The 15364-nt window shown below is 25.6% G+C and overlaps 2 protein-coding genes across 5 annotated transcripts; one reads left to right on the top strand and one right to left on the bottom strand.

The window, feature by feature from the left end:
- Positions 1–309: 309 nt before the first annotated feature.
- On the bottom strand, positions 310–13817 carry LOC412093 (serine/threonine-protein phosphatase 1 regulatory subunit 10). Of its 4 annotated transcripts, none has more exons than XM_006562804.3 (10): positions 13746–13817; positions 12591–13631; positions 12354–12419; positions 11451–11635; positions 9235–11126; positions 3640–3866; positions 3398–3554; positions 2990–3304; positions 2756–2915; positions 310–2435 (listed from the first exon to the last, which is right to left on the bottom strand). In XM_006562804.3, the coding sequence occupies exons 3-10, from the start codon at positions 12354–12356 to the stop codon at positions 1586–1588; spliced, it is 3789 nt and encodes a 1262-aa protein (XP_006562867.1). In that variant the 5' UTR covers positions 12357–12419; positions 12591–13631; positions 13746–13817; the 3' UTR covers positions 310–1585. The 4 variants fall into 4 exon arrangements, with proteins under 4 accessions (XP_006562867.1, XP_006562868.1, XP_016769805.1 ...); XM_006562805.3 differs by having other exon boundaries at positions 11451–11597; XM_016914316.2 differs by having other exon boundaries at positions 11451–11597; positions 13451–13631.
- A 469-nt stretch (positions 13818–14286) lies between these two features.
- On the top strand, positions 14287–15363 carry LOC552526 (28S ribosomal protein S18b, mitochondrial). Its single transcript, XM_006562803.3, has 5 exons — positions 14287–14430; positions 14490–14640; positions 14762–14859; positions 14973–15103; positions 15211–15363. Exons 1-5 carry the CDS (start codon positions 14368–14370, stop codon positions 15335–15337), a joined length of 570 nt encoding a protein of 189 aa, XP_006562866.2. The 5' UTR covers positions 14287–14367; the 3' UTR covers positions 15338–15363.
- The last annotated feature ends 1 nt before the right edge of the window (position 15364 follows it).

The raw sequence follows: 15364 nt of genomic DNA, 5'->3' as shown, positions 1-15364 counted from the left end.
TATTACTATATTACATTTGCTCTATTTAATTAAACATAATAAATTAAGTATTCAAACTGTGATGTTTCTTTTTTAATTAAACTTTATATAATACATTATATTAATGTAGATTATAAAATTATTAATATTTAAACATCAATTGTTAACGCTTTTGAAAAAATTATATACTATTAATAAAATGGATAACTATAAACATAAAAACATGGCTTTATATAAAATTGAAAAGATAAATAGTAATATTTAAAAATACGAGGAAAAAATAAAATATATAAAGAAGTCATAAAGGAAGCATTGATATAATGCAGCATATTTTAGAAAATAGGTGTGATTCATGTATTCCATCAAGCAGCTCTTATACAACAATCAATGTTATATACAAACATAACGATCAATCATATACAAAAGATAACCACTACCCTTAATTCGTAAAAAATATTTAATACAATAATATATCAGTATCTATTTCATAGAGCACATATTCAAACTTATACGTGAAAATATACTCTATAAATATTAGATCTTTTTGCATTTAACTAGTTCAAATCATACACATTTTTACTAAAAATTCTTGCTTTCTTTTATATTATTACATATTATTTAAGCCTAAAACAGTCTCTTGTTATTAGAGCTAGCGACGTTTTATACAAATGATACAATTATAATATTTACAATCAATCTACATACACGATTAAATATATTTTAATTTAATAAAAAGTTACTTAAATCATTATTTGAACTTTTGGTGTTATAATGTTCCGTTGTATATTACGCTTAATTCATTTTAACAGCATTTTAATTACATATATTCATTAGTATGTAGAAAGCGATAAAACACCCAACTGGCAATCGGAAAGACAAATGCTTATTAAATTGGAATTTGCACTTCCTGCTTACTAGTGTCATATCTTTTGAAATCACTCTATTCGTCATGCCAATAAGATTAAAACTTGCAACGATTCTATTTTTTTGATTACATCAACCATACTTTCGGCAGTGGCTACTATTTGTAAACCGCGAACGTAAAGGGAAGACATATTAATCGAGATATCATTTTATATGAAGTGCCGTAATTTTTAATATATTTTGGAAATAAATAAAAGTATTTTTTCCTTCAAATTCTTTCTAAAATATCTATTCGAAATTATAATAAAAAGTAATATGTAGGAACCTCTTGCCGTCCAGCAGCCGATGAACCTATTATTTTTCTTTCATTGTCATTTTAGATTTAAAGCAGTTTTCAATCTTTGAAAGTCTGCAAGTATATTTCACGAAAAATAAATTTATTATGCTTTCTTTTTATAATATTTATCTTTCGTATTATATGATGCAAATAAATTGAAAATTATCAAATATTAAATTAAATAGTTTAAATCTCGTGAAAATGTAAATGTAAATATCATGTGCTTAATTCTTTGCATTATTTAATAAAAGATTGCACATTATTAAATTTTTTAGCTAATGTGAGCTTGTGTCTAATATGATTTTAGTAGTATCATATTCATTTCTATTGATTCATATCAAATAGAATGAATGTTTATATTACACTACTATGAAATTTTCAAATTATTCATTATTTTAAATTATTTCAAAATGGTGGACAATTCACTCCAGGATGTAAATATTGACATTTGTCACCGACTCGACAATAACCATTTTTTGAAAATTGTCGGCACACAGGTGGTTGTTTTCCATTTCCCCTCCATCCACCACCACCTCCTCTCCATCCACCTCTTCCAGGAGGTCCTCCACCACCTCTATACCAACCAGGTCCAGGAACACCTCTACCTCTACCATGCATTGGACCAGCACCTCTAGGACCTTGGAAATTAGGTCCAGGACCATATAATGGACCAGGAGGTCCTTGAAAATTATTTGGATTCATATTATTAAATCCTATATCTTCTGGACCTATTATTCCATAACTTTCTTGTTGTTGATTATACATAGGTGGTGGTCCCATCATTCCAGGTGGTACCATTGGACCACCTTCCATTCCTGGTGGAAATGCATTTGGTATATTTCCCATTGGATTCATTCCCATTCCATCAGGTACAACAACTTTTCCATCTCCAGTTCTCCATCCTCCTCCTCCTCCTCCTCCTCCAGTAGACATTGGACCACCCATTTCAGGACCCATTGGACCCATATGAGAAGGTCCCATCATTTGTTGAGACATTTGAGGCATTGGGCCCATTGAAGTTTGAGGACCCATAGGTGTCATTACTGGTTGTTGATTATGAGAAAATGATGGATAATGAAAGTTCGAAACTGCCGGTGTTTGAGGTTGCAATTGAGGTTTTGGTTCTGGCCATGGCATAGATGTAAAATCTTTCTCACTTTCTTTATTTCCTGTGAGATCATCCAGAGGAATGATTTTAGGTTCGTTATATACATGATGTCGTTCTTCATCAGGCTCTGCTGCAGAATCTGGAATCCTAAAAATTAAAAATATTTATACATAAAATAAAATAAAATACTTTGCTTAATCAATTTATAATAAGATATTTTTTTGAATATATTTTGTAGAACTTGTATGAGTGAGTTATAGTTCATATAGTTCATACATTAAACTATCTAATGGTTCAAAGTTCTTATTCTCTTAATATGGCATGTTTATTACAATAATTATTTTAAGTCTTACACAAATAATTATTTTTAACAATTATATTTGTGTGTATCAACGTGCATAATTAAATTTAATTTTAATAAAAAAAAATCTAATGTATATATATACATATATAATGTATATACATACATGCTTCGATTAAAATATAATGCCTGTAATATTCCTTTTTCTCGAGCATATTGAATATCTTTTTCTCTGCTATCTTTTCCAGGTTCTACTAAAGGTGGTGGTAAATCAATTGGAATTAAAGGTTTCCATCTTGTTCTTTCTTCCATTAAATCTTCATTACCTGTAAGATTATTTTTTAAATCATATTTTTTTTAATATTTAATAAAATAAAAAAATCATATTTTAATAACTTACTTAATTTTCTAGCCATCTGGAATGCTTCCCTCTCGTTCTGTTTTTCCATTTGTTTCATATCAGTAAATGTTTTTGTTACGTTTACTCTTTCCGTTTCATCTAATTCGAAATAACGCACTGATTCAAGATCTGTTTTCCATTTTAATATTTTCTTTGGTCCTTTGCGTTTTTGAAGTAATAAAACACTTCTTAAACCATCAACGTATCGTATTTCTGGATAAGAACCAATATTTTCTTTCTTCGTTGATTCAGATATGGAAGATATATCTTCCGGAGAATTAGTTTTTTCTTCCGTATCATCTTCCGGTGTTGGTGCTAAAATGCAATATTTAAAAAATTTTTTTTGAAATATATACATTTAAAATAAAATATTTATTTAAATCAATAAATAAAAATAAAATAACTTACTGTTACTTCTAGCATCATCATCGATATCCGTTTTGAATATTCTACTTTCTTTTTGATCGTCTATCGTTTCTTCTTTTTCTTTTTTCGCATCTTCATCTGAATTTTCCCTTTCCTTTTGTTCTTTATCTTCATCCGTTTCTAACGTATCTTGATAGAACTTAAAAAAAAAAAAATTTTTATAGTATAAAAATATATAAGACATCTATTAATTTTCATCATTAATGCAATATAATTATATATACTTTAAAATTAGGCTTGACAACAACGGGTGATTTTTCATCGGCACTTGGTGGTGAAGTTGGTGGAGGTGTAACATCACGATTATCACTATTGGCAGTTTCTTGTTTTTTAGCTTCCGTGGGACCATCTTTCGTGATAGATGTTCTTCGTTTTCTCTTTCTTGGTTCTTTACTTTTCGTTGATGCGGTCAAAGCATCCATAAACATATCACTTTCTTGCAAAACCATTGCTGTAAAAAATGCAATGAATATTTATAAATAAAGCAAAATAAAAAAATTTACATTAATACTAAAATTATTAAAAAAATAGTAGTAAAAATATTTTACTACTATTAAATAGGGAGAAAAGATTAATACTGCCTTAATATATCTATACAATAAAATATTTGTATTAAACATTAAATTTTTAAAAATCAAAAATATAAATTATGGAATTATTAATCAATAAATAATGCACTTTTAAATAATTTTTAAATAATTTTTGATGCTACAATCACGAAAGAAAAAAATTCTGTCTTTTCATTTACTCGAATAATGATGAAAATCATAAAAATCATAATTACATTTATAGTAATGTTAATCCTGTAAAAGAAATATTCAGTTGTTCAATATTTAATTGCATATATCTGCATCAATCCATACAAAATTCCATCACCTGGAAAGAAAAAGAACTTATAACTTTATAAAACTGCATGAAGATAGAAGTAAATTCCTTGTTCCATGATAGATCTATAAGCAAATAATATTTGTAACAAATATTAGATAAAAAATGAATAAGGATGATATCCATAATGAATCTGTAACAAAAATACAATTACTGTTTTTTAATAATATTAAATATTTTATTTTAAAATAGTATTAAAAGAAATCACTATGATTTATTAATAAAAAGAATTTTTTATATAATTCTATGGATAATATTAAATAATAGAATTAATTTTTTTAAATTACGCATTTATAAATATAATTATAAGTTACATCATTAATTGATTTTTACAATGAACAAATCAATGAATTTACTAATAGATCAATTATTTTCTACATGTTGAATTATTTCATTTATTCGTAACTTCGGATTTAAAAGAAAGAATAAATTCGTATATATTAGTTCTATTATTTTAAATTCATAATATCAAAAAATTAAGAATGTAAATAAATTAATTTAAGTAAAATTGTAAATATAGATTCTCTCTATAGAAATCTCTCTATAGAAAATATTTTTTATTACATTATTTCCCTTTAAATATTAGTAAAAAATGATTTTAAATGAAAGAACATATTTAAATTAAATTCTTTATATTTTTTAACGATGCAATAAATTAAATATAATTTATTATTTTTCATTAATATTATATGAAAGATTGTACTTCAATTAATACATATATTATTTTTTTTATTTTTAATGTATAAGAATAAAAATTTTATATATTTAATATTTAATTTGTTTATTATTTTTTGAATTTTTTAGATTTTTAAATTCAAATTTATATATGCATTCTTTAATTAATTTTGCATGTATTCGTTAAACGATACTCTAGATGATACTGAATAGCTGTAAGAAGTACGAAAATTTGTTATTAAACGAATTTACTTAAAAAATTTGTTACTCTTTCATGTATAATAAATTGATGTCGAATAAAAATTCAATAATTGCATAATAACAAAAATTATTATACACGTAGAAAGAAAATCTAAGAAATATATATCAAGTCGATAAGTCATATTGATAATTATATAAATGTTTTTAGAATGTATTCGATAAAAGTGATAATAGTAAACTGGGGAATAATATACGGGTTTTAATTATACGGCTCCAATTTTATTTCCATAAACCTTTGATTCATGCTCAAATAGTTTACTTCATTTTAAAAATGTTTCAAATTGTAAGCGTGCTCTTAACGTATTATATGTACGCAACAATCGAGACGCATTTTCTTTGATAACATTTCATTTCGTTTGTAAAAGTAAATTTTTTTTGATCGAATAATACATATTAATTTTTTTGTCGAAAATTATTATTAAGATTTTACGCAATTCATTAACAATGATTTTCTATTCTTTGCGCGTATGCATGATATATTAAAAATATAAATTTATTTTCATCTTTAAAATAATACGATACGAAATAAAGATACGATTTTGTATTCTATTTTATATAAAAATGAATATGTAATCATTTATGATTTAATCAAAGGCTAAATATTTATGTCAATATAATTATAAATAACAATTTAAATGTAATATGCAAATTAAAGTTATATGTACCTTAAAATTAGTGTAACTATTTTGTTTTTAATATTATATTTAATAAGTGGCATAAAAATTATTATAAATAAAAACGGCATATTTTTTTTAAATTAATATCTTGTATACTATAAATTGAAAGAAAACATTTATTAAACAAAAAAAATATTTTCGGTATAAAAAAGCATATTTCGGTAGACAAAAAATGAATTTGTAAATATTAAGTTGAATAATATGTAATGATTTTAAATTTTATTTTTAGTCGATCGCTTTTTCAAATTCAAATATAAGTGAGGTAAATACCACATGACGAGCATGTCCACGAATGGCGCGGACTTAAATATGTTGAATGGTTAATATACTATGTGAACGTAATGCAACTGCTACGAGAAACAGAATCTGACCCCATACACGAGTGCCGATATAAAGACTATCGCAAAAACATCGGCCTCAGTAGTCCACCGAGCACACCAAGAAGTGCGCCGTTGCGCAACTCCGTCGTTAACCGCCCATCCTCCTTCACGCGTCCAATTCAAATAAATGATTTTCAAATACTATCTTTACTATAATATTTAGCAATTTAAAATGATAGAATTTTAAAATGCATTTATGTGATATAAATGCTTTTTACACTTTCAAATAAATAGTTAAATATAAAATTAATTGTGCTCTGTTTTATTTTTAATTACGAAATAAATGTTTTACAACCAAAACAAAAAAACTACGATTAATTGAGGATATTTTTGCAAATTATTATGCAGAAAAGTTTAAATACACAAAAACGCTCCTACCTCAGAATTTTTTTTTTTACTCAATAAAAATTATATTATTTTAAAAAGTATGAACTCGAAAGAATATTTTAAATAGATAACAATTTGCTTGAATCAATGACGAGCATAATATAATAACAGACGTCCGCGTTTCGTTTTTCCTGCTTTCTTCTTTATACTTTTCTCTTGTTCCAGTATTGTACTTTTCACCCGATTGTTAATCCGCGATTACTGGCAAGGAAGAAGACTTCTTCGCCATGTCGACGTTGTCATTGCAATTAGACGATTATCTGTCGTAAGAAGAGGCCCGTTGATCCTAAGGGGCAGCTTGCTCGAAGACGTCGAGTCGATACGCAGCGTTGTATTTCATGCAATTATTCCACGAAATCCTGCATTCTTTTTTTTGTTTTTTTTTGTTTTTTTTCTTTTTTTTCTTTTTTTCTTTTTTTTCTTTTTTTTTTTTTTTTTTTTTTTTTTAATCAACTTTCTTCGAATGTCGTGCCACATTTTTCTCGCTTTCATCTATTCATTCACACATACTATTTATTCTTTCGTACTTTCCGTTTCACTCTTTCAATCTCCCTCCCTCCCTGTTGCTCTCGCTCTTTCACACTTGTTTATGTATTCTTTCTTTCTTTCTCTCTCTCCCTCTCTCGATCTCTCCCTCTCTCACACACATACTTTCATTCTTTCTCATTTTCATAAGGATATCTTGGGACTGTGTGCCCATTGCAAATTTCAATTCTCTCTGATGAACGCACGAACATATTCGAATCATTCTGCAAATCCACTGTGAACTAAACAATGATACAAAATTGAAAAATAATATTACTTAAAATTTTTTTCCCTTGTGACACTCGAAACGGTATTACAATATTAAACAAAAAAAATATATAATTTATCAAACATAATATAAATACATACAAGGATTATTAAATAGTAAATATTAAAAATGACTTTAAAAATAAGCTTGAATATCTGCATTATTATACTTTTTAGAATCCGAAATCTTCATAATTTTTTAAGAAAAAAATTAGCAATAAAACTCACTTTTTAAATATTTTATCTTTAATATTATTATTTAAAAATTATTGATATGTGATACCATTTCAAGAGTTCTTTGACTTTATTTGCACTTTAGACCTGTGCGATTAGTCACCGAGAGGATGGAAATCTGGATGGGCTCACGGTATGAGTGTTTGCTTTATCAAACATTCAGTGAGCAAGATGTATAGCAGAAACCCAAGAGTTAAATATTTCCAGATTTCTGATCAATTTATTTAAATGCTTAGGGTGTACATGTACAAGGGAAGAAGTATGGACAGACAAGAGTTGGTTTGTTTCCTTACCTAAGTAGATTAGTAACATCCATGGTGACTTCTATCAGGTGTATCGTTCGACGAAGAACGGTAAAACACACACCCCGAAAATTATATCGATATAAAACACACCTTTTCTTTATCCGAGTAATTTTTAAAAGAAACTGCACGGTTACTTTCAATTATTAATTGTTAAAAATATTCGACTCTATTTTTTACCATATAGCACTAACTTTAAGACATTTTATACATATGATTTAATTAATACTTTATCGAAGATTACCTGCTGAATCTTCTTAATATAGGAAATAAATCGATGCTGAAAGAGCCAATCCTAATGTTCTTCATTCTTCTAACATGACGTTAATTATCGAGGCAAGCATAAGATCCGCTCGATCCACTTCCACGTGGGTCAATTGATATAGATTTTCTTTTAACTTCTATAATACTCTTAATAACTTTTAGGAAAGTAATATAGGATTTTAATGTATACTATAAACTAAAATAATATGCCTGAAAAAAAGTATAGATTAATAAAATAAATAAAAAATCTATGCAAATTTTATCGCATTAAATAAAATAATAATGTCACGTAATGTGTAAGGTATACAGTTTGTTCGTATTTCTCCTGGAGCCAATCACCTGTAAACTCAATATTAAGAAGTTAGTAATTGTTTGTATGATTAAAAAAACTAGTGATCAAAGACTAGTTGAAATTAATAAAATGAAATTTTTATTTATTAAATAAATTCTTATTTTTAAAAAAAAATTATTATTTTTAAACTCTTATCTTTTTAAATGAAAAATTAATATGTATATACATACATATAAATTTTTAACTTACTAATTTTATTATAATATTTAATATTTTTTACATTTCTTTATATCTTAAGAATAAAACGAAAGAAGAAAATTAAAAAAATAATGTTATACAAAAAAATTAATTTTTAGGAAATATAATCATAAATTAATTTAATATAATATTAACTATAATCAATTCTAAATTATTCTTATTCAATGAGAGACTCTGATAAATGCTAAAATTCTTTAAAAGCAATATAACATTTATATTTATGAAATATAAATGTTTAATTTAAATTTTAATTACATATCTAGTCTTTAAACATTAGTGTTTTATAAAAGTTTAAGACAGTATATATTTTTCTCCCTAAAGAATTCAAATTTGTTCCAAAAAAAATAATTATATTTCAATATTTCAAAAAAAAATTTTAAATACAATATTTGAGATACTATATAATACTTACGTTTTGGTTTTGGTGGTATTAATTTGATGCCTCCCTTCTTTTCTTCACTTGGAGGTGTAGTTGGTGATTCCAATGATAATTTAGCTCGTTTATCTGTTGATGAAATAGATTCTCGAAGTGGGGATGGCCTTTTCAAGGTAGGTAATTTTTGTGGTATGACTTTTTTATCAATGATGGGATGTAATTTTTTTGCTGATCTAGGTGGTGGAGGTTTTACTTCTTCCTCCAAACCTGTTGATCTGAATTTAGAGTTAAATGTTTTCACAGTCTTTGGCCGCATTGTAGAATCTTGAGAATTCTTTCTACTCTCAATGGAAATAGAAATGTTCTTCTTCTCTGGTACTGCAACAACTTTCTTTGAATCAGTCTTATTTTCTTTAGAACTATCCCGAGAGTCTGTTGATGATTTCCTTACAGTTGCATCGCCTAATTTTTCCTCTTCCGACTTCTTTTTGGGTATTTTTCCAAATTTCGAACTTAATGCTTGTCCTTGAATCTTTTCTAATGTTGCTTTATCTTTTTCTGCTTGATCTTTCTTCTGTTTTTCCTTTTCCCGCTCTTTATCAGATTTATTTTTACTAGAATTATGTTTACTGGATGAATTAGATGAATGATGTTTTTCTTTATCCTTGGAAGACTTATCCTTGGAATTAGAACTTTTTGAACTACTACTAGAACTAGACCGATGACTACTAGATTTGTAAGATGTGGAACTAGAACGATGTGAACTGGAACTTGAAGTATGTTTAGAAGAACTTTTGGAGGATGAAGATGAACTATGATGACTTTTTTTATCTGAACTACTAGATTTTTTGTCATCTTTTTTAGAAGAGTCCCGATTTTCTTTATTACTAGATTTACTACTTTCACTATTAGTATTGTCTTTAAGATCTTTAATGTCTTTGCTTTCTTTATTTTTAATAAGTTCCACATCAAGACTATCTGTGGAATCTACTATAGTTTGTTTCACTTCACTTGAAACTTGGTCTAATTTTTCAGATTGTGCAATGTTTTTTTCACAATCTTGACCACTAACTACACCATCACTAAGTTCTGTAGATGCTACTTCCTCAGGAGTTTGTTTCACAGGAAGGGTATTCTCCACAATATCTCCATTAACATCTACATTTGTACTATTTGTATTTAAAACACTATTAATATTAGAAGCATCTGTCTCCACTTTTGTAAGAATTTGTTTGCCTTCACGAATTGTAATTTTATACACAGGAACTGGAGATTGTGAAGATGTAGATACCACAACAAAGGCAGGTTTTTTTGATTGTGATGATAAGTGTTGTTGTATTTGCATCTGTTGTGGTTTACTAACAACTTGCAATTGTAAAGGTTGCACAGTTGTTTTCTCTTGTACCTGTTGTTCTTGTGATGGTTGTTGTTGCTGTTGTTGTTGTTGCTGCTGCTGATGATGAATATGAGATACTGCAATAGTTGATGTGGAATTTGAAATAAATTGTAAATCTTGCACTTGAACTGTTGCATTTTCTGTACCCTCTGGGACTTGTTGGATACCACAATGAATTGAATACTGTTGCTGTTGTGCTGATTGAGGTACCAAACTTTGTCCTAAAACTCCTGTAGTTTGTACTGGAATAGTCATGATTTGTGCTGGTACAGAATTTGGTGCAGCTTCTCCTTTCACTATTTTTAACCATTGTTCAACCAATCGACTAGCTAACACTCTAACACCTTGATGACTACCTTCTTTTGATAGACCTTTTATTAATTTTGGACAATTGTTGCTTTTTAATCTTTCTATATCTACTGGGCATAATAATAAAAGTTCTAGAAGTTCTTGAATTAAAGCCCAATTTTTTGCAAGAATACCATCTGTAAGCCACATATGTATGAGATTCCATCCTCCAGCACCCATAAATCTAAATAAATAAATAAACAAACAAAAATAAAATTATAAATTATTCTATTATAAATGATTTGTCTCAAAAATATCTTTAAAAAATATTTTATAGAACTCTCATCAGTGAGTACAATTTATTAATGAAATTGTCCAATGGTTCTGAGTTCCTTTTTTACTCTAGCATACATTTTAAAATTTACATAAATATTTTAAATAAAATATAAATATTTATGTATTTTAGTATGCAATTATACAAATTTTTCTTTATATACGTACAAGTTTTAAATGTATGTATATAATTTTCAAATGCAAATAAATTAATTAGAAAAAAATTTATACTTACTGACTAAGTAAATCTGTATTTGTAGTTTTCAATATTTGTATATAAATGCATTTTGAAACAAGTTTTTTGGAAAATTTTGTCATCAAACTAGCCAACCGATGAACTTCTTCTTTACTTTTTATACCTCCAGTTGGCCCCAATAAAACACTAAGACATTTCAATAAAGATAGAGGATCTATACGTGGCTGAAAAAGCACATGCAAGAATACATCACATATTTCAAGTTTTTATATAAGATAAGGTTATGTAGAATAACATAAAAAAATTGAATCTCAATCAAATTGAAATTAGTCTATTTTTGAATGATTTAATAAAATGATAGTCTGATATATCAGTAAAAAGTTATTTAAATTAATTTTTATTTCAATTTTTATTATCAATTTATATAATCGTCAATTTTTGGAATATGTAATTTCAAAAACATTATTAAAGTATTTATGCAAATTTAACCTTTACTATAAAACAATTTTTAAAATTATTATTATTTATTTTATATGTGAATTATTATTTTTATTATATAATTATAAATTTCATAATAAAGTAGAATATGATCAGAATAAGTAAAAATTCAAATATTAAGTAAGATATCATCACATAACATCGCATATAAAAGAAAAGCGCAAAGATCATTTACCTTCCCCATTTTGTTTAATATCAGTATTCAAATATATATTACATTAGTTTTATAAAAACTTTCATAAAACTACATAAACGCTCATATTATACGATCATTAAAAGTTGATGACGCCAGAAATAGGATATGAGGTCATATGAACGAAGGTTATTGATCCTAAGGCTTTCCCCTTCCATTATATTTGTCGTAATTTCTCGTATATGGCGCCCTCTCTCAAAAAATTTACGAAGAAAGAGTATAAGTGAATTTTAAAAAATAATATGACTTACCATTTTGATGATATTTTTGATGATTTAACGCATATTGGAGTACAATCATAGGATCATGACGTAAATCTGTAATAAAACACAGAAATATTCGTTTTTTTAATGGGTAGAAGTGATATACTTTTTCAAAGATAAACGTACACGACACCGCCATATTGTCGAATTTTTTTCACGCACATAAAATATAATTATTAAATTACTTATCTATGAATATAAAATTATTTCATTAAAAATTATTACCTAAGCCTAAATATATTTACACAGATAATTATTCGCAAGTATAAAATATTTAAATTGTTTTGCTATCCTCATCCTTTTATCGTACTATACAAATCATCTATCACAAATCGCAAGTATCAATTAAAAGAGTTTTTATGATAAATTTTTTCTATTTTAATAAGTTCAATATAGTTTCAATATTTCTTTTCATTTCCTAAGAAGAGGTAACTTTAAATATTGAAATTGAGGAATAAAAGTTATAAATGGGAAAACTATTAATCTAAAATGTAAGCTCCTCGGTTAACGGCGATCACTCGATGGTCAACTGGCGGATTTCCTACTGCGCAATATCTATGCGCATATCCCACCCAGAATGGTTACACAATCAACCAATCACGTTTAAAATTTTCTTTAACATCAACCAATAATTACAGCGATCCCACCCCGTGTCACTGACGTCACCGAATAATTGTTATTTTTAGCACACCATGACTGTTCATTTGTGCTAGAATTTTGCCAAAATTATTTTATTTATAGGCAATCACTAACACTTTTAATAATGCTTCAATAATATCCAATTATCACTCGTGCAAATTTAAAATATAATAAATAGCTTGCATGCAATTTCTATTATAAAAACCAGACATTCCCAACTTGTATCACTAATACATTATTGCTTATATCACCTTACTTTAAGCCTTAAATATTTTTACATTAAATTTCTTCTATTTTTATTATATATATTTTTTTAAGAAATATATGTAAAACTATATAGTATATAGTAATCTACTGGACAAACAATAGAGTTGATTCCAATTAAAAATTGTTGAAAAAATATATAATATACTTCGGCTTTTTTGAACGACAGAAAAGCCACTCACATTTGATTATTAATTAAATCCTTTTTATGGAAAATATATGATCACAGCTGTGTATAAGAAATTTAACATTTCCTATACACAAAAACGATGTGGCCCTATGCTCTGTCGAAAATAGGCTATGCATCGGCAAATGCTACAAGATTGTCCAAAATCCGTGGATATCTTCTTGTTGATCTGCCATCTGTAATCAAATATTATTTAAACATTATTTCTATTATTTAAATGTTAATTTTTTTATTAAATTTTGTTAAATAACTCCGAAATTTATTTTTAACTAAAGTAAAACTATTCTTACCTAACTACGTAGAAGATGATGTTACGCCCAAACCGGAAATGGTACATCTATAAGTGAGTCAAGCGTAAACCTGTTTTATTTATCATATTACATTAAGATTATAAACAAATAAATATTGAATATAAAAAATATATGATTTTATTAAAATTTATTACTAAAATATATATAAAATATAAATCTTATAAAATATTCAATATATTTTTTGAGTAATTTTCAATTTATGTAGATATAAATAATATTTAGTCAAATGAAAAACTTTATTAAAGAATTTTTAATAGCAAACAATAATTTATTAAATATATTATATATATTTTTTCAAATAAAGAAATTATTTTTATGATTATAAAAAATTTATGTAATTCAATCTTTAAAAATTTATATTAATTAATATTAACAACTGATATCAAATTTTATTAAATATTATAATAAAATTTAACTAAAGAAGCATTAATATATATAATATAAATTTATTATAATACTAAAAATTGAGTAATTTATAAATATCAAATAATAAGAATGCTATATCTAAAAATTGTTGAGCATTAGAGAATATTATAGTTTATATTAGAAACGTATGCGTATTTATCTTTAAAAAAAAACTATTTTATTAATACTAAAAATAATGTTGTTAATAAATAAATTACAGTTAGCTGCCTCACTTTTTAAAACTAATTTAACTATAAAAGTAAGAATTAGAAATAATCATGAATTTTTAAAAGATTTAATATTCTAAACTTTTTTTAGGTTATATCAGTGAATTTTATTCATTCTACATTTGCAAAATATGACAAAATAGAAGATATTGAAAATGATACAGATTTATCAATTCCTCTTTCAAAAGATAGAAGTAAAATAATTCCTGTAGATATTAGTATAAAATATCTTAAAAGTAGTGGTATGTAATTATATAATTTTTTTAATGTAATTTTAATTATATAGTATATTTATAATATATATTTATAATTTTAATTATATTAATATGTTATTTATGTTATATTATATATTGTTTATATTAGCTTATAAACAAACTTACGGAAACGAACCTATTTGGAAATATTATAAACGAAATTTTAAAGGTCATATTCCTCCAATAAAAACACGAAAGACTTGTATTGTATGTATTTTAAAGAAAAATTTAAAATATTATTTAATTTATAATTCCATGAATATTTTAAAATTTTTTTTTATAATTTTATAATTTTTTAAATAATTCTATAAAAATTTTAGAGAAGTGGTATAATTGCTACTGGTAGTCCATGTCCAATATGCAGAGATGAATATTTAGTTCTTGATTATCGTAATGTTGATTTATTAAAACAATTTATTTCTAAAGATACTGGAGAAATTTTAAATTATGAGTAAGTTTAACTTTCTTCAAATATAGTAAAAGTTTTAAGTTTTTAATATAATTATATTATTTTTTTTTTATTCTTATCTATTCTATATTTATTCTTTCTAATTACAGTTATACTTCTCTTTGTCAAAAGGCTTATAAAGATCTACTTGTTGCAATAATGAAATCAAGAGAATATGGTTTATTTCCATATCATGTTCCTTTTAGATATTATGATTATTCAGAATGGAAAAATTAATGGATTATTTTTAATTTTTTAATTTAA

The sequence above is a fragment of the Apis mellifera genome, linkage group LG10, assembly GCF_003254395.2.
Source record: "Apis mellifera strain DH4 linkage group LG10, Amel_HAv3.1, whole genome shotgun sequence".
Lineage (NCBI taxonomy): Eukaryota > Metazoa > Arthropoda > Insecta > Hymenoptera > Apidae > Apis > Apis mellifera.
The sequence above is the reverse complement of the archived record's forward strand: the minus strand, read 5'-3'. Positions and strand labels throughout refer to the sequence as shown.